The following is a 21,735-nucleotide window of genomic DNA, read 5'->3' as shown; positions in this document are numbered from 1 at the left end:
TATATCACTTTATTTTTAGTTCACAAGTTTTTACTTAAAAAAAAAAACTCTTCTCTACTCATTTTCTTCGCATTTTTCTCTTAAAAATTGCTATGGTTTTTCTCTGTCAATTTCGTTATATAGAGCAATATTTAGACATCTATATATATACAGAGCGATATTTAGCCTGTTGTACATAAAGCACTTTTAATATATCATAAAGTGAATTTTTATATTTCAAGACATAGCAATATCTGTATTCCAACATCAAGCGATTTTTCATGTATCAATAACATAGAAAATGTCAAGAACCTCAAAATGCTTCTAGGGCATGGAGAGGAATATTTATGGGAAGAGATTTCTTTCTAAAGCATTCTCAAATTTTTATTGGGAATGGTGAGAAAACATTAATGTGGTTGGATCCTTGGATAGAAGGTAAAAGCTCGGTAGATTTGGAAACAAAATTATAAATCAATTGCAAAGTCACAAAAATGATTAAGTTAGTGATTTTGTGGACGGAATGGGATGGAAATTTTTTTGTCCAAAATCTTCAAGAATGCAAGAGGTTGAATTAGTTATTGTTCAGAAAACTCTAAAGATCATTATGGAGGGTAAAATTATCTGGGGTCTAACAACAAATGGTCACTTTACTTCTAAAAGTGCTTATTAAGTAAGCCTTGGTGGAAGCCTAAGGATGAATTTGGTGGATGTGATTCGGAGTAAACCATTGGCTCCAAGGTTTTCATTTGTATCGTGGCTTGTCGCTAATAGAAAATTTTCCACGATTGATAATCTTTAGCGGAGAGGATTAATTTTGGTCTCACGGTGTAGTTTAAGCCTTAATGTCCTTGAAACTATTGACAATGTTTTCCTCGAGTGCCCTTACACAACAGCTGGATGTGGGGTCATTATTTGAGAAGGTTCGGGATAACATGCATGAATGTGGGAAATTTTAAGGGCAAATCGCAATAAATCCAAGGTATTAAATTCCCAAGTTTTGTTATCTCTAAAGTGTTAAGATTCAGTTTCAATGCTACAGTTTAGCTTATATGGAGAGAACGAAATAGACCAATATTTGATGGAATGTCGTTTGGGAAAGCCTCAGTCTTGTTGCAAAGTGGAAGATAATGTTCACAAATTATTTGATGGTTATGAAATAGATGATGATCCGACTGGGGTTGGTACATTGTTTTTTTGTAGAATTAGAATTGCAAGTGTGAAATACGTTCTCCTCATGTTGCCCGAAGGAAAGAGTTATAAAAGTGAATACAGATGGTTCTTTTTCAGTAGTTGGGAGGAAGCCTTGGATTTATTGGAAGGGACATGAATAGGAATTTAGTGTTTGCAGGATATATAGGAAAAAATTAAGGAAGTGGTGGATATTATTTTAATTGAACTAAATACAATTTTAGAGGCTCTAAAATTTCCAAGTTCGAAAAACAATCCTCCAGTAATTATTTCATCAGATTCACTTTACTCAATAAGATCAATAAAGAATGAGTCTGTGATTTCGTGGAAATACCTAGAGATAGTCAAGGAAATTCAAAATGTTGCTTCAAATTTTCTGACGTGTGATTTTGAATTCTACTAGAAGGAAACTTGGCTAAATTGAGTTCCTACGGTTATAGTTTTTATTTATTTATTAGTTTTTTTTGTAGCTGAGGAGCCTTCTAGCGTTCCACATGAGTTAACAAGAATTTTATTATTAAGGAGGGCCCTTCAACCCCACCTTATAAAAAAGGCAAATTTATCAAAACATGCATCACATTTTGACTATTTATCAAAATGGTAAACTGTAGTAATTAATTTCGAAAATGGTAATTTACCATTTTTAAAAATAATTTTTTTTACCAAATCGATAAAAACTGTAATAAAAAAAATATTATTCCAAAAATACCCATTTTTATTTTTTGACTGAAATTACGAAAAAATCCTCTCCTTTATCATATTTTTGTTTTGGTGTCATTTGTATTGAGTTTTCCATCAAACAAGTAAGAGAGTGAATCCAAAGATTTACTTGGATTTTGAGTATTGCGAAGGTTATAATTGTAAATGCATATGTAAAATAAAAAAGGGTATTTTCAGTAAAAAAAAAATTAACATTTTACTGTTTTTACTATTTTGGTAATTCAGAATTAATTGCTACAGTTTACCGTTTTGATAAATTTCTCTAGGAAAAAAAAAAATAAATAAATAAAATAATGTCCAAAGACATATCAAACACACTAACAGGTTGCTGTGACATTTCTTCCATGCATGTCACCGATATCTAGTAGTACCAGAAACTGAAATTGACATAAAATATTTATCTAGACAAAACCATCATAAATGAATTTTTTTAATTTCTCAAGAGAAGGTTTGACCGATGAACTATTATTTGTGCAAAAGAGAAAAAGAAGTAAGCAATACCATTACTTAGGCAACAAACATAATTATCACAGCTAAACAGGCTATTAGTAGTTGATGAATCCATTGGTAGCATTTCCTCTAGATTAAGAGTTTAAAACTCAAGAACCAAAACTTGTAATGTTTGATAGAGTCTTCAAATTAAGAGGCCTAATTCGTGGTCGCTTACCGCTCCATAAAGCTTTAGATATAAGCTTGTAAGAATGCTCAGAGGGATGGAAATAATCCCAAAACAGGTACTCAGTAGGGTTCTCACACTTCTTATAGTCCTCTGTCCCACATTGCACTAATCCTCTAAGACTTCCTTCACCACAACAAGCATCAAATGTGTTGGAGAAACCTGTGCATTAAACATGAATCAATACGCTCTCATTAGATTCAACAATTTCTCAGATTAAACTATGCTTAAAAAAAACTCATTTATTCCAACCAAACTCTGATAAGTTGAATTTTGAGCGAATTCGGTACTGAAAATATTTATAATTTTGATTTTTAGTGCAAAAACACGGAGGTGTATTCAATGATAATTTTGTAAACATCAAATAAAAGCAAAATCTCAGAATATTGTTATTTATAGATTTGTTATTGTATAATAATAAAGACACTCCTTTTTCTTTTTTTTTTTTTCTAAAGCAACCTTCACTTTTGATAACTACCACCCTTTCATACCAGCACCAACAACAACAACAAAAAATACTCATTATTACTTTATTTTACTAAAAGGCCAGATAAAAATAATAAAATACCTTTTAATTTAAAAATAAAAAATAAAATATCCATTATCGTGGATGCTATATATAATGTCCCATGAGATCTCTTGGACCCTAGACTTATTTTTTCTTATTTTTATTTCATTCTTGAAAACCAATCCCTTACAAATTTCTAGTGGGAGTTCCTATAGTACCCAGTTGGACGGTTGAGAGAGCTTCACGGTTAGAAAAAAAATAAAAAATTACATCAGCTTTTAAGATTTATGATCTACCTCAGATTAGACAGAAAAACAAATTAATAGTTTTGGACTTGAATAGCGATCTAGTACAGTGTCCAGTTCCTATCTATAGGTATGGTGTCTATGTGCCACATTTTGATTGATAAATAAACATAATGCACTGCTTGCACGGCTTATTGGATCCTGATTATATTGAATTAGCTGTGGGTAGCATTTAAATAAGTTAGTGTCGAGAATATATAATACCGTAATGTTGGGGAATCGCTCGAAATAGTTGAACAAGTTCGTATAGGGCGCCATAAACACCAACTGCGCCTGGATACTTGGCGGGAAATTGTTTGAGTACCAAATTTTCTAGACCCATGTTGTATTTCTTAACCATCTTGTTCATCTTTTCGTAGCACCGATCGATCCTTGTTCCTGGTAAGTTCATTCTTGCTGGAACACAACCCACTGGTCCCAAGGAAAAGATGGCAATTCGACGCGCACCCACTTTGTAAATCCCATCCATCCACCTCTCAACTTGGCCCAACATTGCTTGCACAAACTGGTCAGGGTCCATTGTTTGGGTGTATATGAAGTAGTTGAAGATATCATTGGATCCCGACTCAAAAAAGAAGAGTGATTGATGGACTAGTTTCTCCACCATTTGGTTTTGCTTCACCAAGTTCTGGAATTTTTGTAGCTGTTCCTGGATTGACATCACTCCCTGTTTGTGTCACACAAGATCAAAGAGTGTTCAGTGAGTAGGACCCACTTTTGAAAGGATTGTAGCTATCACTTGCTCCAATGTAAAGCATGGTCTGTGCTATCAAGTTAGGCATGAGATCTAAGTCATTAATCAAATAATTAATTAATCAGTTTGGTGACCGAGAAATGGAATCCCAAAATAGCTTCATTGCATTATTGTATCCTTCCTATTTTGCCTAATTCACAAGTTCCATTGATCTTAGTATGGAATTAGGTTAAGCTAAGGTTAAAGAAGGATTAGTATCAGAATAATAGTCTAGTGATTTTAAAATTGACATCGATTCACACTTTGTTGATGTGGAGGTCCTCACAAAACCATAAATAATTTTCATCAAGATGCGAGTGAAAAGCATCTATGGTTCCATGCACATCTCCATGTCAACAAAGTGTGAATCGATATCAATTTTAATGTCACTCAAGAATGATTCTTATTATTATCTTTTCTATTAGTAATTGGAGCTCTAAGGCACCCCACCCTTCCATTAAAAAAAGAACTAAGCTACAAACAAGTAAAATCACTAATCAAATCATCAAGCAATATGAAAATAAGATCTTGCGGCAAGAGGAGAAGATTTAGAGCCATAATCTTCTGATGCGCAATGCCTTGTCTAGCCAAAATATCCGTTGCCTTATTCGTTGCCAAGAGAATTCAAATCTTCACGTACTTTATCTTTGCGTCATCTTTGTTGGGACTTATCCTAAAAAACATTCTTTAACATCCTTGTTATTTCTTTACCAATACACCCCTATTTAGCAATGATTAAGGATGATAAGCCATTTTTATTTTTATTTTTTGGCCACTAAGTGAGATGCCCAAGATCAAAGGAACTTGGGGAAGAATAGACAAGGAATCTACGAAATCACGAAGGAAAAGCTTGATGAGACTTATCTACTCAAATAAGTATGATACAGGGGGATTTGTAGACTTTATTATTTCTATGGGGCTACCTATGGGGAATCATATATGAATCTTCTCTATCAAACATTAGCCGAAATCATTCCAAATATCATTGTCTTGTGAATCACCTGAATACCCAAAACTCTTACCTTATCTCCAAGTATGATAGTTGCAGAACAAAAAGCCACGCAAATAATAGCTCGATCAAGGCCTTTCAAATATAAATTTCTTAGAAAGGTAGCTTCTTCTATTGCCGAAAAATTTCTTGCCTTGGTTAATACCAAATTTATTTAAAACTTTTATCCATAACCAATAATTAGAGAAACTGTAGGAGATTTTTCTGATCTCCCACTCCTCAAGATCTATGTTGTAATTAATGATTTACATTGGTCGTCTTCTCCGATGATCCTTCTTTTTTCGATCATCTTCTCTGTTAATCTTCACCAAAAAGCCTCTGGCGATCAAGTAAGTACTTGATAAAATGCCGAGAAAAGTGAAGAAGAAAATTAGGGCTAGTGTATTCTTGTGTGGTTTTGCCTTGGGGCTTGAGTGTGAGAAGTATCCCTATTTATAGAGTAATCTTATTTTAATGGAGCAATAAACTCATTTCCAACCACTCTCCATGTTACCTTGCATTTTTTTCTTTAAAGACCTATGATGCATTAATGATCTTAAAGACCATCTTCTCATGGTTCTTCTAACTTAGAAGAGTGGTTATTATTGTGTAACTGCTTCAACTTGATGATTGTTCAGTTTTCTAAGTTGACTCAATGAATTATGTATCAATAATTCCTTCAGATGTGATTTATGTCGGGTTCTTAGTGGTTAGTATAGTAGTAGCACCTCATTTATCCTATTGCTACTTGAGTAGCATAATTATGTTGTGACTTGGGTAGTTTATTTGTTTTCTACTTGGGTAGCATAATAGCAATACCTTGGTTATCGTGTTCATACTCAAGTAGCATGACTTGACATGGTGATTGAATTGGTAGTAGCACCTTTTGCGATGCATTGCTACTTGGGTAGCTTGATATAATTTAATATGTCACTCTTTGTGTGAATAACTAATAAAAATTCCATGTTGAGATAGCTTAGCGGTAATAAAAGAAGAATGTTGAGATAGCTTAGTTCAAGGGAGGGAGAAGAAGAAGATTGTGAAACCCAATAAGCCAAGCCATATATATCGAAGAGGAGGAGGGGTGTTGGCTATTGCAGGGGGTTGAACCACTTATCAAGGAGATAGGTGGTTTAACTGCTTCAAGTACGCCAAACCACCTATCTTGAATAAGAAGATGGTCGGCTACTTCAAAGGGGCCGATCCTCTTATATTAGAAAGGGAGTGGGTCGTCTACTTCAAAGTGTCTGAGTATGAGAGGAAGAAGAAGATGATATGAACATTGGGTTAAGCCTCCTATCTTTGGGATGGGGAGCGGTCAACTACTTCGAATGGGCCAAGCCACCTATCTCTTAGATAGGAAAGTCATCTGCTTCAAAGGGTTTGAACCTCTTAATACTTGGATAGGGAGTCGACTCCTTCTTCTTTAGATGGGTTTGGTTTGGATCGACCTAAATTGGGTTGTTTTTGGGTCACAGATCTTCTTAGGATCTCAAAGTAATTTTCTCCAACTATAGGATTACTTTGTTAATCCTGATGATTGTTAAATTTGGTTGTAGAATGTCCCTTATTAAGACCTTGGATCTTATGAGACCCAAGGTTGTAAAAATAACTCTCATTTTTGAAGGTTGTTTCCACGCAACTCTTTTGAGACGAAGTTTGAATTGTTGAACATAGACTTCTCGTCAACTTCTTTAGTTGGGAGTTTCCCCCATGTAACTCGATTAATATAGTGCATCGATTCTTAGTTGTAGTCTTAGCATTATGCTGACTCTTAGAGTAGGAGGTGCTCCCATACATCTTGGTTAAGAGTGGAAGTCGAATTCTTGATCGTAGACTTGATGTCATATTGTCCCTTTGGGTTAGGAGTTGGCTCCATGCAAATCAGTTAGTTAGAGCGAAAGTTCTAAATCATAGACATGTAATTGTGTTGACTCTTCAAGTTGAGGGTTGCCGTCGCACAACTTGATTGACTTAGAACAAAAGGTCTTAGTCATGGACTTGTCATCATGTTGACTCTACAAGTTGAGGGCTTCCCCTACATAACTTGGTTGATTTAGGGCGAAATCTCTTAGTCGTAGACTCGTTGTCATTTCAACTCTTCAAGTTACGGGGTGCCCCCACACAACTCTATTGATTTAAAACAATAGCTCTTGGTTGTAAACTCGTCATTGTGTAGCCTCTATGAGTTGGAAATCGATTCATGGAACTCGGTTGATTTATTGTAAGAGCTCTTAATCCTAGACTCGTCGACGTGTTGACTCTTTGAGTTGGGAATCAATTCATGCAACTCAATTTGTTTAAAATAAGAGCTCTAAGTTGTAGGTTTGTCGCCATGCTGACTCTTCAAGTTGAGAAAAATATCACGTAACTTGGTTCAGAACGTTGGTCGTAGACTTAATGTCACAACGATTCTTTAAATTAGGAATTGATTCTACACAACTCATTTTAGAGCATGGGCTCTTTAGTTTTAATTTGTATGCTTGATGATGCATCAATCCTTTGAGTCGGGAGTCAACTCACGCAACTCGTCTTAGAGCATGGTCTTTTTAATTTGGAGTTAGTTTTTAGTTGCAAACTTGATGTCCTGTCGAACATTCGAGTTGGGAGTTGGCTCATGCAACTAGACTTAGAGCATGAGCTCCTTAGAACTTAGGTTTGGCATTTAAAGCTTGGACTCTTGATGTTGAGCGAGGGCTCTTATGTTTGAAGTTTGGTTTTCGTAGACTTTCTTGATATGTTGGACAACCACCAATGAGTCACTATAGACCGCTAATTTGGCAATTTTCATATGTGAAACCATCTCTAACCCCCAAGACAATGGCCTCATATTCTATCTAGTTGTTGGAGTTCTTGAATCTAAAATGGACTACTTTCTCTAGCTTGAGAGTCTTTGGGGTAGTTATTATTATTATCCCTACCCCCAAACCTTTGTAGTTGTAAGATCAAACCAGTAGGAGTCTTCCACTAAGTCTTAGAAGACTGGTTCTGGTGTTGTTTCTCCTCTTGCCGAGTTGAAACATTTGTGGGAAGGTCTATCACTACTTGTCCATTCATTGAGGTTCATGGGTAGCTTAGTTGTGTTTCTACTTGCAATTTATCTCCAAATATTGATTTGAAGTGAATATGTGGCTACCTAAAAGTTTATTAAGTTTCTAGAAGACTTCCTTTTTAATGAAGCATTGTAACAATGTCTAGTTGTCGCTTAGTCTCCTCTGATTTCCTAGACATAATTAGGAGCCAACAAACATATTAACTAGAAATAAGATGTGGGGATGACTCTAATCTTGTGAATCTAGGTTCAGCTTAAGATGACATTGTAAGGAGAAGGAGTGTCGATTATGATGAACTTCGTTAAAACTGTTATGGGTCCTACTTGTAAGGAAATCTCTCTTATAGTTTGTAACTCCATTAAACTAGACAAAAAGAGATCCATTTGGCTCTATCGAACCTTCATTAATATTATCCTCTTAAAAGCTTTAATAAAGGCGACGTTGGTTGAGGTCATTGAGTCAACTAGTATTATATAGATATTGAGTTTTCGATTGGAAGTGTGAGGACGAGAGCATTTTCATAAGGTTTATAAACTCTTTCCAAGTCTCACTAGGAGAAGAGGATGGCTAATTATTCATCTTTTGACAATAGCCAAGTTCACTATGGTTGAGGTCAAATCTGAAAGACCTCTCTATTTGAACTACTTTTCGAATCAAGTTCCTCCTTCCAAGATATTTTATGTAGTTTTCTATTGAACTACTCCTTCGTGAACCACATTGATTATATTTATTCTCTAGTTATGTTGTCCTTGCCTTTTTGGAGATGGTGGTGGGAGTTATTGTTACTGATGATTGGCTTGAGCTTTCTTCGACCGAGCTACGAACTCTTACAAATATCCCCATTCTATCAAATTATGAATTATGTTCATTAAGGACCTACAATTAAAAGTATGATTCCCATGATCCTTTTGGAAGGTGATTCTTCTTATCTCATCTCTAGTAAAGGGATCTGAGTGTAGTTTCCTTAGCCATTTGAAGAATTGTTCGTTTTGGATATGTTGTCGTAAGAATTCCGTTAAACTATTGAGAGAAATATAAATTCAAGATCGTTTTTGTCTCAACCTCTTATAATCCCTAATTCTTCCCTTATCTTTTTATAATTCTCTTCTAAAACTATTGAGGTAGTTTCTCTGTAGTCTAAAGGATGGTGACAGGAGTTTGACAAGTACTCAGCTTGTCTTCCTACAGTTTGATGCACTTTCCTGCCTTTAATAGGATGTCATCCATCTTTTCTGGATTATTTTTCACCAGAAACTCATAAAGTTTCAAGTTGCTAGATAGTCTTTTGTTATAAGTGATGCTACTGGTGAGATTGTCATGATTATCGATCTAAAAGAGCTCTATTTGAACTGATGAGTATATTCCCTTATAGTCTCTCTAGTTTTCTTCTTGATGTTGAATAACAAGTCAATACCCTTTTGTTGGCATTTGCTTCCAATAAATTATGCCAGAAAACTCATGTAGAGATTAGAGAAGGGATCTATCAACTTAGGAGTTATTTGGTGAAACCAAGTACGTACTGCATCATGTAAGCGTCAAGGGAATTCTTGACAAAGAACTTATTTTCCCTCCTCTAGAGCCATGTCTTGTTTGTAGTGGCAAAGGTGTTCCATTGGATCGATCAATCCATTATAAAGATTGAATATTGAGATGGAATACTTCCTTGGCATATCCTTCATCATCAGCGGAATAATAAAGGTAGACTCTTTAAAATCTTTGATTGCCAACCAAGCAAGTAGCTCCATTGACTCCCCCTCGCTGCATGCCATCAAGGCGTTGAATTCCTCTTTTTTGCTTCAACATTGAGTCAAGTTCAACCCAGTTGACGAACTCGTTGTTGTTTTGGTTTGCTTCTAATTGTTTTATCTCTTGTCGATTTGTTGTTTTTTATTTTACTTCACCCAATTGGTTGACATTTGGGATTTTTTGTCGCCATGACCTCTTTTATATTGGAGTACATTCCTATAAGGGACATTGTTCTTCATTCTAAGTTTCTATTTTTTTTTTTTGCATTCTAGTACATTAGTTGCTCCTTGAAGATATTCAGGCCCCAAAAAATTAAGTCAAGTTCATAGACTTTCATTTTCTTGACATAGAGTATTCATGACGTCTTGTTGTTCTTGTATTTGCCTTTGCACGGAGTTGTTCTTGCAATGCTTGGAGAAAATCTGCTTGGGATGGAGGTTAATTGAAGGTATTGGCAATGTCTTAAGGAAATATGAAAGAGAATAAGGTGAAGAGAAATATAAAAGGGTTTTGATTGAGGGAGGGAATGATGAAGGCTTTTGATCAATGGGATCTTGGGGTTTGTTATATCGATATCTCATGGGCGGTGCCAAAAAATGTAGGAGATTTTCCAAGTCTCCAACCCCAAATATCTATGTTGTAATTAATGTTTTACTTTGGTCATCTTCTCCGATGATTTTTCCTTTTTCGATTACTTTTCCATCAATCTTCACTTGGAAAGACATCGGTGTGATATGGACCAAAGAAACTTTGACGATCAAGTTAGTACTTGATAAAATGCAGAGAAAGAAAATGAGAAAATTAGAGCTAGTGTATTCTTGTGTGGGTTTTGCCTTGGGACTTGAGTAAGAGAAGTATCTCTATTTATATAGTAAACTCATTAAGATGGGATATTAAACATAATTGTAACCACTTCCCATGTTGCCTAGCCTTTTTGTCTTTGAAGGCCATGAGGCGTTGATGATCTTAAAGACAAACTCCTCATGGTTATTATAACTTACATGAGGAGTGGCCATTATTGTGTAATTGATCCAACTCGACGATTATTTGGTTTTTTGAGTTGACTGAGTCCAGTTATGCATCTGTAATTCTTTTAGATGTGATTTATGTTTGGCTCTTAGTGGTTAGTGTAGTAGTAGAACCTTCGTTACCGTGTTGCTACTTGAGTAGTGTAATTACGCAGCTACTTGGGTAACCTATTTGTGTTGCTTGATCAATCCTTAAAACACTAAATTTAATACATTTTATCTCGACACTTATTAGAATATTAGCCTTATTTGTACTGTAATTAGAAAATAATCTTGCAATTGCCTTATGTCATCACTTTACATGTTCTATCATATTAAATTTGCATACTGACATAAATAATTATTTAATTTGAAAAAATATGATAATCATGTTTACGATTGTGAGGGCCCAAAATCAGAAAATCAAATATGAACACAATTGAGAAATTCAAGCACATCAGAGCAATCAGGGTGATATCAGAAGTCTGTGGACCAAAACTCAATCATTTCCAAGTTAATTCAACCACGGCATGGTGGATCCCAATCGCACGATAGTAAAAGGGTGATCAATTAGGTTGATATTCATGGCCATGCTTCACACAAAAGGTTGGTCTGATTGTTGATGTTCACACGTAGCAAATGAATCTAGAAGCCAATAATTGTCTACAAATAAGACCCTAGGCCGTTTTTAATATTTCCTTCTCCTTTATCCTCTTTAGGTCTTCTTCTCCAATTATATTAGATTCTATTTTCTTATTTTCTCTATAAATTCCATAATTGTGAAAGAAGAGAGAGTTTGTGTATCAATTTGATTCATTAATGGAAGAACTTCATTTTTATTATTTATCATGTTCTTGTAATGATCATAGGGGTTGGTATCGCTTTATTGGAAAAGTGGAAAAGTGGAAAAGCTTATAACAAGTTTACTTTTATGTTTTAGTTAACATCTTTTCCTCTTCTTTGTGTTTATTGCTTAATAGGTTATCTTCAACGATCATCCAACTCTAATGGATCAAATCCTTAAATGAATCCTTGTGCCATTTATAGTAGACTTAGATAGACCATAATTAGATAAGATTCAAGATGGCTTATGCTTAAACAAGATATTGGGTGGTAGGGATTCACACCTTATAAGTGAAGGAATTCTTACTTTAAAGATCCCATTTACTGGTTTTAAATTTAAATCTTCCAACCCAAGAGACATTAACATGTGCTTGGGTTTAGTTTTCAAAGAGGTTTTGCATTTGATTAGAATGTAATTGTTGCTACTCTAGGTGGACCCTTATCTTTAATGGTTTTTTATTTCTTTTTTTAGTTTCTAATATAAATTTCAAGCACTTTAGTTTATCTTTTTATTTTTTGTTCAAAACAGTCAAACCAAATAGTTTTTAATTTTTATTCGAATACATTTTCGTTTGAATTAGATTTTTGCCCTTATCCGTATGGTTTGACCCTTACTTTCCTTTTGAGTAAAATAGATTTTACTTGTTCTAAAGGAGCCTTACAACATCAACATATATTCAAGCATATAAACAAGGAACATTTCTACTTGGGTAAAATAGTAACAATATCTTGTGTAAAGGGAAATAACCGTGCAGTTATCCTAGACCATACATGTATCCAAATCGGTTGAGTGGTACTAGGCATATATCAGCTTACGAGCATACCTAGTGGAAGGGCAAGTCAAGGTACAGAGAACCAGGTCTGGCTAGAAGGGTAGTACAACATTGATAGAGACTTGGTCTGCCAAGTAGGGCAAACTTGGTCTAAGAATACCCGTAATCCTGATACGCATACGTCAAGCCTAGATATGTCAGAGGAGATCTCCCCACTATAGTATATCCAATCTAGAAGATCTCCATTCTGTTGAGGATCCAAGGAATCAGGGGATTGTCCAAGATCATCTCCCGTGAGAAGAGGAAACCCTAATTCGAAGGAAGGATCTATAAATAGCACGATTAGCACGGAAGAAATGATCTTTTGGCGGATTGGAGGTCTAACCACTTTATGAGATTATTCCTCTACTTCTCTAACATGAACGTCGAAGAGTTTTTGGCAGGTACCACATCGGCACTAACGGGGAGGAGGAATGAGTGACTCCGGATACATGAGGCAATGTCCATCAGCATCGCTTACCAGAATTTGACCACACAAATCTGACACCATCTGTGGGAAACCAATAACATATTGATTTCAGTCGAAACAATGGTGAGATCCACTAGAACCATAGAAGTCAATGCACCCCCACCTATGGCACCAATCGTAGATGCTCAACTCTTGGCAATGTTAAAAGCCATGAGGAAGCAGTAGGAAGAAATGTAGAAGAAGATGGATGACTTTGCCGAATAGAATAAGAACCTGAGTTAGCGCCTTGAGAACCAACAGCCAGCTAGGCAAGATCTCCCACCGAGAGATCCTCAACCTTCTGTTGGAGATGATCACATTTCAAATACTGAAGGACGTTTTCAATTGTTGATCCCAATGTGAGAAGAAAAGACAGAAGTTGCCACAGCAACTACTCGGGCAGAGCCCACAATGGGTCTGACTCGAGAGAGGATCAAAGAGATGATCTAGAAAGATAATGAGATGATGAAGAATGCAAATAATGGCACAGTGGCAGCGCAAATTGTCAGGGGAATTCAGAAATCCCCCTTTACAGTAGAGATCTTGATAGGAGAAATTCCAAAGAAGTTTATGCCGTCACATTTCACTCCTTATTCTGGGACGAAAGATCCAGTTGAGCATCTATTCCACTTTCAACAAATGCTTGCTCTATGGGAAGGGATTAAGGGTTTGATGTGCAAGTTGTTCCCTTTTAGCCTGTAGGAAAATGTATTAACTTGGTTCCACAAGTTGCCATGTGGATCAGTAACTTCATTTGATGAGCTCTGTACAGCTTTTACAACATAGTACATTGGCAATAGTAAGAGTGGCGAAAACGTGGATGCTTTGCTCAACATGAGAATGCAATCTGGGAAAAGTTTTAGAGATTTTATGAAGAAATTCAGGAAAGAGGCAATGTTCCTAGAGAGTTGTGATGAAAGAACGACCGTAGTGGCATTCAAAAACTCTTTGCCATCTGGCTCAGGGTTGTATAGGTCTTTTATGAAAAAGAGACCAGAAACATTAAGTAAGTTGTTTGAAAAAATAGAAAAATACATTAGATTGGAAGATGATCCCTGAAATTTGGTCAGAAAGAGCAAAGTAATATACATTGTGGAGAAGCCCAACAAGCAGCATCAGCTATAACAGTAGAGTAGGAAGAGACCGCTCGAATAAGACAATGAGCAAAGAAGAAAGGGGATATATTTTTCTATGCCCCTAGCGAGATTTTACCTCTCATCGTGAATAAGCCTTATTTTTAGTGGTCAGTGCCACTTCCACGAGATCAGATAAATCGAGATGAGCAATACTACAAGTATCACAAGGTGCGGGCCCATACCACTAATAGGTGCCAGGCCTTAAAAAGGTTTCTGCAGAGGTTAGCAGAACAGGACAGACTAGGGGACTTGCCTAGAAGATAAAGAGAGAATCCACCCTGAAACAGGAATCAGAGGCCTGATCAGCCACCTGTTGAAGGGCAGGATGAAAGGGTAGTAGTTATACATGTTGTTCTTAAGTAGGAGAGTAGAAGGTTAAACCTGAATAGGGTTGACGAAAGAACTAAGAGGCGGCGAGCAGAGCACCTTGCTCACGTTTATACAACAAGAAACTGACTCACAAAGTAGAGCCCTACAAAGAGTAGATTGTGGCTTTCACGGATAAAGACTTGGAAGGGGTAGTGAGGCCCCATTATGATGCACTAGTGGTACCCTCCAGGTGGACAGTTTTACTCTTAAAAGAGTGTTGATTGACAACGACAGCTCAGTCGACATTTTGTACGTTTCGACCTTTCTAAAGATGGGTCTGTTAGTACCATGGGTTGTCAATTTCGAGTTAGTCAAATATTGTCAAGTTGTAACCATTGGAAGTTCTTGTTCAAGATGAATGAAGACACATTGTTATGCAGTACACCAACGACAAATCTTGCGTGTGTCGAAACCAATCAAAGACATGGGTCATCATCGAAACCACTTGCATTTCCATGGAGCTCTAGAACAAGTCGGTATTGGAATATAGTATTCTAAGCTCAATCCAAAGTTAGCTCAATTTTAAGTAAAATTGGGGCTGTCGGCAGGAGTGGAGGTTCTACCGTCAGCCACCGATAGCATAGTCTGGATTTCAGCTTGTTGGTGGCAGAAGCTTATTTCTGTCTTTTCCACCGACAGAATGGTCATCGTTCCCACTGTCATCCATTGACAGAACAAAATGAACTTCAGCATTATCAGTGGTAGAAGCATATTTCTACCAGTTCCACCGATAGAATACTCATCGGTTCCACCGACAGTACACAAAGGTAACATTTCTGACTGTTGAGTTTGGTTGGTGCCACCGACAGAATGAAGGTGTCACCGACAGGAAGCCGTTGAAATTCAATTTCTATAAATTAGAAGCTCTTGGCTTCATTACGGTTGATCAACAACTCCTTATCTAAGCTCAAGCTCATAAGTAAATATCAAGAGGCTGAACAAAGGAAGGAGACTCTTCGGCTGATGTCGAAATCACGTACATCATGCCGATTCATCCAAGTTGATCAAGCTTCACTGCTTTCATCTTCCTTGCAACCACTCATGAACATCTAACCAAGCAAGGAACGATAGACGAAGAAGGAAGTGAAGAACCAAGGACCAACAAACTTATCACATCCTCCATCATTGTGAGTTTGTCCTTGTTTGTTTTTAATTTCAAATACACTGTAATAGTTTTCTTGATTTCTTTCTTCAAATTCAAGTACTTGGTTGAGTCACAGACTCAAATTAAGTAAAAAGAAAAAAGATTTGCTGAGTTTCCGAAGAATAAAACTCAAATATTTCAAGTGGATGTGGTTCACTCGATCTTAAGGTTGTAGAATTAGCCTAGAGAAAATTCTATGTACGGTTTAAGGTGAACCATAAACCTTAGTTTTAATGAACACCAAAGAACCACCGATTGGGTTCTCTTGGGAGTGTATATAAGCAAAATTGATGAACCACTATAAACTGCTTGTCTTGTGTATTTACTTAACTTCCTGAACTTGAATCTGAATGTATGTCATGATTAAACATTGCATGCTTAATCCCTTATTCCATGAAGGACTTGGTGAATGCTCTAATCAGATTCTTCATAATTACCTATATTGCTTGTTGAAAAATTAGTTCAGAAATTGGGTAATGATGAATGGACATATCAAACAAACTTATTGAAAATTCAGCTACATCTAAGTACTCTCACTTAGAAGAATTTTTTATTTGTCCTATTCACCACCCTTTAAGACTAGACACGATCAAAGTCGGTAATTTCAATTGGTATCAGAGCTAGGTCACTCTAGAAAGGCCTAACAACCTTGAGTTGATCCTTAGCTTTGCATCATGTCTAGAGCCGATAAATAGTCTTCGGCTCATCCACCTATGCTCGATGGTATCAAGTGTGCCTTTGGGAAAAACAAATTGATGATATACATCAACTCCCTAAGTAGGGATGTGTGGGACATGATTGAGGAAGGTTGGGAACCTTCTGTTGACATCATCGAGGTAGATGATGTCACCACTTCAGTTTTGAGACCATCAAGAATATGGACAAAACAAGGTAAAATAGACAGTAGCAATAATTTCAAGGCTCTTAACGTTATTGCAAGTGCCATTTCTGATGATGAGTATCAACGGATATGCATGTGTCAGTCGGCCAAGCAAGTGTGAAAAATTCTGAAAGCCGCACATGAAGGCACAAATATAGTCAAAAAGTCTAAACTTCAACTCTTCCACACACAATTTGAAAATATTAAAATTGAGGAAACCGAAACTGTCCAAGAGTTCTATGCAGGCCTAAGTGATATTTGAAACTCTATGTTTTATGTAGGGGAGACTGTCCCTCAGGGTAGGATTTCTGCAAAAATCCTAAGATCCCTACCTAAGAGGTTCACCCTAAGGTTACCTTAATTGAAGAATTCTGAGATGTGGAAACTATGACTGTTGAGGAACTTATGGGTTCACTCACTACCTTTGAACTCCATCTCAAAGGCCCTCCCTCAAAAGGAAAGACTCAAGTCCTGAAGACATCTACTTCGAAGTCCACATCAAAGCGAACATCTCATCTCGGGTCTCAATCCTCTTCCCATGATCATATGAAAATCACCATGAGGAAGATAAGGAGACTGAATCGGATGAAGTAGACTTAGCTTTATTGGCTTCAAGATTTCAAAAGTTCTTCAAAAGAAGAGAACCTGGTAACACCAGTAAATGTAATCATCCGGTAGATAGAGATGTGCCTATAGGTAGACCCTTGTCTAAACTAGGGGAAAATATTGAGTGTTACACATGTGGTAGCCATGGTTACTACTCGAATGTGTGCCCCACTAAACCAAAATCCAAAGGTCCCTCTAGACCTAAGACAAAGGGCACAACCATGGAGGTAAAGCCACGTGGGAGGACTCAGATGAGTCAGAGTGTGAAGGAGAACTAGATTTGTCTTCAGATACTGAAGACCAAAACACCCTTAGGATCCTTATGGCATCCATCACAGTCTGTATTCCAGATGGGGATGAAATTGAAGAGGGACTGGATTCTGAAAGTTAGAATTACCCTCAAGATCCTTCTTCCTCTGATGAGGAAGGAAAAGATGACGATGACGATGAACACAAGATTCAATCAACATTTGACCAATTGTTCATCAATCATGTAAAGCTAACCAAAAAACATGGTCAAGATAAACTCCAAAAGGAATAGTGACATGTCAAATATGCTCAAGTCTGTGAGGAAAAACTCTCCCTAGGGCTTCAATTAGAAGACATGAATATTCAACTTCAACAACCTAGAAGGACAGTCTAGCATGCTCTCTGTATCTGAGACAGCCTTGACTGAGAAGGATAAGATGATAAAAAATCTTCAAATCCTCAAGAACCTTCTTTCAATGGCTAACTCCACAATAACCCATCAAAATCTAGAACTAGCAAACCTTTGCGATGAAAACAAAGTTCTTAACTTTGACATCAATGAGCTGCAAAGACAAAGGACAAGACTTGAGCGTAATTATACTTACGAAAGTTTAGAGCTACAAAAACTTCTAGGAGTTCAAAAATCTTATGGGGACAAAGGAGGTTTAGGCTATGATAGGTACACTTCTACATCACCTCCTTCTCCCACTGTGTTTGTTCATGGGGAATCATCGAATATTATAAAAAACCCCAAGAAATTCATCTCATGCAACTTCTGTGGTGGATTGGGTCACATGAAATTTGAATGCATCGAGTTCAAGACCATCTACCACGCAACCTAGCAAGCCACTACTGAAAAATCCTTATCAGTTGAAAAGAAGCAACATGACACTGGAAAGGTTCCATTTCATAAGAAAGTTGAACACAAAGAGGACTCTCCCAAAGGGAAGGGAATAAAGAACTCACCACCTCCCAAGCAGAACAACAATATTGGGGAACTCTTTAAACAAATTGCTCTCCTGAACCTTAAAGTGAAAGAACTTACTGAATCAAGTAGAGGCAATCAAGGTGCAAGAAGGTTGTCAAAGAAAAAATCTCCTTCAAGATCACCCAAGAAGAGTAGGTCCCCTAAGAAGAACTCACCAATCTAGAAGAACATTGAGTCAAAAAGAAAAACTCGTTCCCCTCCTATATGTAATCTTCAACCCCCCAAGACTACTCTACAATATAAAATAAAAAATAGGGGCAACAAGTGCCTGGTAATTTACACAACTCTCAAGGCTGGAAACTTTTCGCGATGGTATCTTGATAGTGGTTGCTCTCGACACATGATAGGTGATCAAAGTCAATTTAGCCACATGTTGAGTTTGACAGAGGGTCAGTTACCTTTGGTGATGGCAGCACCGCTAAGATTATCAGGTGAGGAATTGTCAGTGGTCCTGGATTGCCCACGGTGGAAATGTGTTGTGCGTTGATGGTTTGAAATATAACCTCCTGAGCATATCCCAAATATGCGATAAAGACCACTAGGTGAGTTTCAATCATGAAGTATGCGAGATCTCTACCCCCAATGGTAAAGTTATTATGAGAGGCCTTCGCACTTCTGATAACTGCTATGTTATCGAAAACACAGGAGAACCCACCGTTGCCTGTGTGAGCAACGTGGCACAAGTTGATGAGGTCTAGTTATGGCACCAATGACTTTGTCATGTTCATTACAAGAACTTGTTTCGACTTGCCTCCAAGGGCTTAGTCAGAGGATTACCCAAGTTGGGTAAACAAACAAGAGATGTTTGTGGGGAGTGCCAAATTGGTAAAAAAATTTGAAGTACTCACAAAAAGACAACTACTCTTGCAACCTCAAAACCCCTAGCTATTTTCATATGGACCTTGTAGGTCCTACTAAAGTACGAAGTCTGGATGGTAAGAGACATTTCTTGGTGTTGATGATTACTCTAGATTCACCTGAGTCACTTTTCTAAGAGAAAAATATGATACTTTTGATGAATTCAAAAAGATTGTTAAGCATATCTAGACAGAAAAGGAATCTGTCGTAGGTAGAATAAGGAGTAATCACAATAGAGAGTTTGACGCTAGCCGATTCACACAATTTTGTGATGAAAATTAAACTCGTCATGAATTCTCAGCTCCTAAGACCCCTCAGCAAAATGGAGTTGCTGAAAGGAAAAATCATATTCTTCAGGAAATGGCCATAGTCATGCTTTACAGTAAAAATCTTCCCAAAAGTCTGTAGGCTGAAGCTGTAAGTACTACCTTTCACATCATCAATCGAGTTTATCTTCGAGCAAGGTTAAACAAAATAGCTTATGAACTATGGAACGGCAAAACTCCCAGTGTCAAGCACTTGAAGGTCTTCGGTAGTAAGTGTTATATCCTAAAAGACCTCGAACACTTGGGCAAATTTGATTCGAAGAGCGACCAAGCAATCTTTTTTGGATATTTTTCAAATAGTACTTTTCAGGTTTTTAATCAGAGGACCTCATCCATCCAAGAATCCATAAATGTGGTGATCGATGATCAACCCATTAAGGACAATGGTCCATCTGACCCCGAGGTTGAGGACGAGGGAGTCTTCCCTACTTTTTTTTTACCTCCTTCAATGTCTCAGGTTCCGGAAACATTATCTATTATCAAGGATCATCCCGCTAGTGAAATTTTTGGAGATCCTAATACCGGTGTAAAAACCCGATGACAACTTGAGACATTGAATAGTCATCTTTGCTCCACATCTAAAATGGAGTCCAAAAATATTGATGAAGCCCTCAAGGATGACTACTGGTTTCAAGCCATGCAAGAGGAACTTCTTCAATTTACTCGGAATCAGGTATGGTATCTTGTACCAAGACCAGCTGATAAAAATGTCATCAGAACAAAATGGATTTATAAGAACAAATCCGATAAATTGGGCAATGTTGTCCAAAATAAAGCTCATTTGGTTGCCTAGGATTTCTCTCAGATTGAAGGTATTGATTTTGATGAAACTTTCGCCCCAATTGCAAAACTTAAGTCAATTCGGATTCGGATGTCCATTGAATGTTTCATGAAGTTTAAACTTTTTCAAATGGATGTTAAGAGTGTTTTTCTGAATGGTCTACTTGACGAGGAAGTATATGTCAAACAACCAAAAGGATTTGTTGACCCTCAACATCCTCACCAGGTATTCAGATTGAAGAAAGCCCTCTATGGCCTTAAACAAGCCCCCCGTGCTTGGTATGAATGATTGACTTAGTTCCTAATCAAGCATAAGTTTGTTAGGGGGTTTGTTGACAAAACACTGTTTGTTCAAAAGGTTAAGGGTCACACTCTCATTGCTCAAATCTACGTGGACGACATTGTGTTCGAGTCCAGTGATGAAGGGTTGGCTAACAAATTCGCCCTCCTCATGCAATCTGAATTCGAAATGAGCATGGTTGGTGAACTCAAGTTATTTTTATGGTTGTAGGTTCAACAACTTGAGAATGGAATTTTCATATCACAGACTAGGTACACACGAGACTTGGTAGATCACTTTGGTTTAAAGTATGGACACACACATCATACACCTATGAGCACTACTCTCAAGATCTTTAAAAATCAATCAGGAAAGAGTGTGGATCAGCATCTCTACAAGAGAATGATTGGAAGCCTTCTCTATCTTATAACTAGTGGGCCAGACATTTCCTACAGTGTAGGATCCTGTGCCCATTTTCAAGTAGATCCTAAGGAATCTCATCTCATTATTGTTAAGAGAATCATCAGGTACGTAGCAGGTACTACCGAGTATGGCCTTTGGTATCCATTTGACTCCCCGTCAGTCATAACCGGATACTCAGATGTTGATTGGACTGGTAACGTGGATGACAAAAAGTCCACCAGTGGAGGATGTTTTTACATCGGGAACTGTTTAGTTGTTTGGCATAACAAGAAGAAGAGTTTCATCTCTCTCTCCACTGTTGAGGCTGAATACATTGCGGCTGGAAGCTACTGTGCTCAACTTCTGTGGATGAAGCAGATGCTGTCGGACTATGGGATAGCTCAAGATATGATGTGCCTATTCTGCGATAACACGAGAGCCATCAATATCTCCAAAAATCCCATCCAGCATTCTTGAACGAAATATATTGACATCCGGTATCACTTCATTCATGAACTTGTTGAAGAGCACACTATTAGGTTGGAATATGTTCCCATTGAGAGTCAACTTGCTAACATTCTCACCAAACCATTGGATTCCATAAGGTTCAATCACCTTAGGAAATCTATTGGAGTTTGCTCACTGTGAGCAGATCTGTTATGAGAAATGAGTTGAGTGCCTGTGTGCACT

General features: G+C 37.2%; 1 protein-coding gene across 1 annotated transcript in view; it reads right to left on the bottom strand.

The window, feature by feature from the left end:
- Positions 1 to 2,368: 2,368 nt before the first annotated feature.
- LOC147394291 (GDSL esterase/lipase 6-like) overlaps positions 2,369 to 21,735 on the bottom strand; it is a 58,611-nt gene continuing 39,244 nt past the window's right edge. Inside the window, exons 4-5 of the mRNA XM_086453514.1 lie at positions 3,581 to 4,043; positions 2,369 to 2,725 (exon numbers count right to left, since the gene is read on the bottom strand). Of these exons, the coding sequence (XP_086309640.1) occupies positions 2,487 to 2,725; positions 3,581 to 4,043 (702 nt within the window). The 3' untranslated portion in view covers positions 2,369 to 2,486. The remainder of the gene's footprint in view (positions 2,726 to 3,580; positions 4,044 to 21,735) is intronic.

The sequence above is a fragment of the Akebia trifoliata genome, chromosome 9 (genome assembly GCF_017979445.1).
Source record: "Akebia trifoliata isolate Shusen 1 chromosome 9, ASM1797944v1, whole genome shotgun sequence".
NCBI classification, from domain to species: Eukaryota; Viridiplantae; Streptophyta; class Magnoliopsida; order Ranunculales; family Lardizabalaceae; genus Akebia; species Akebia trifoliata.
The sequence above is the reverse complement of the archived record's forward strand: the minus strand, read 5'-3'. Positions and strand labels throughout refer to the sequence as shown.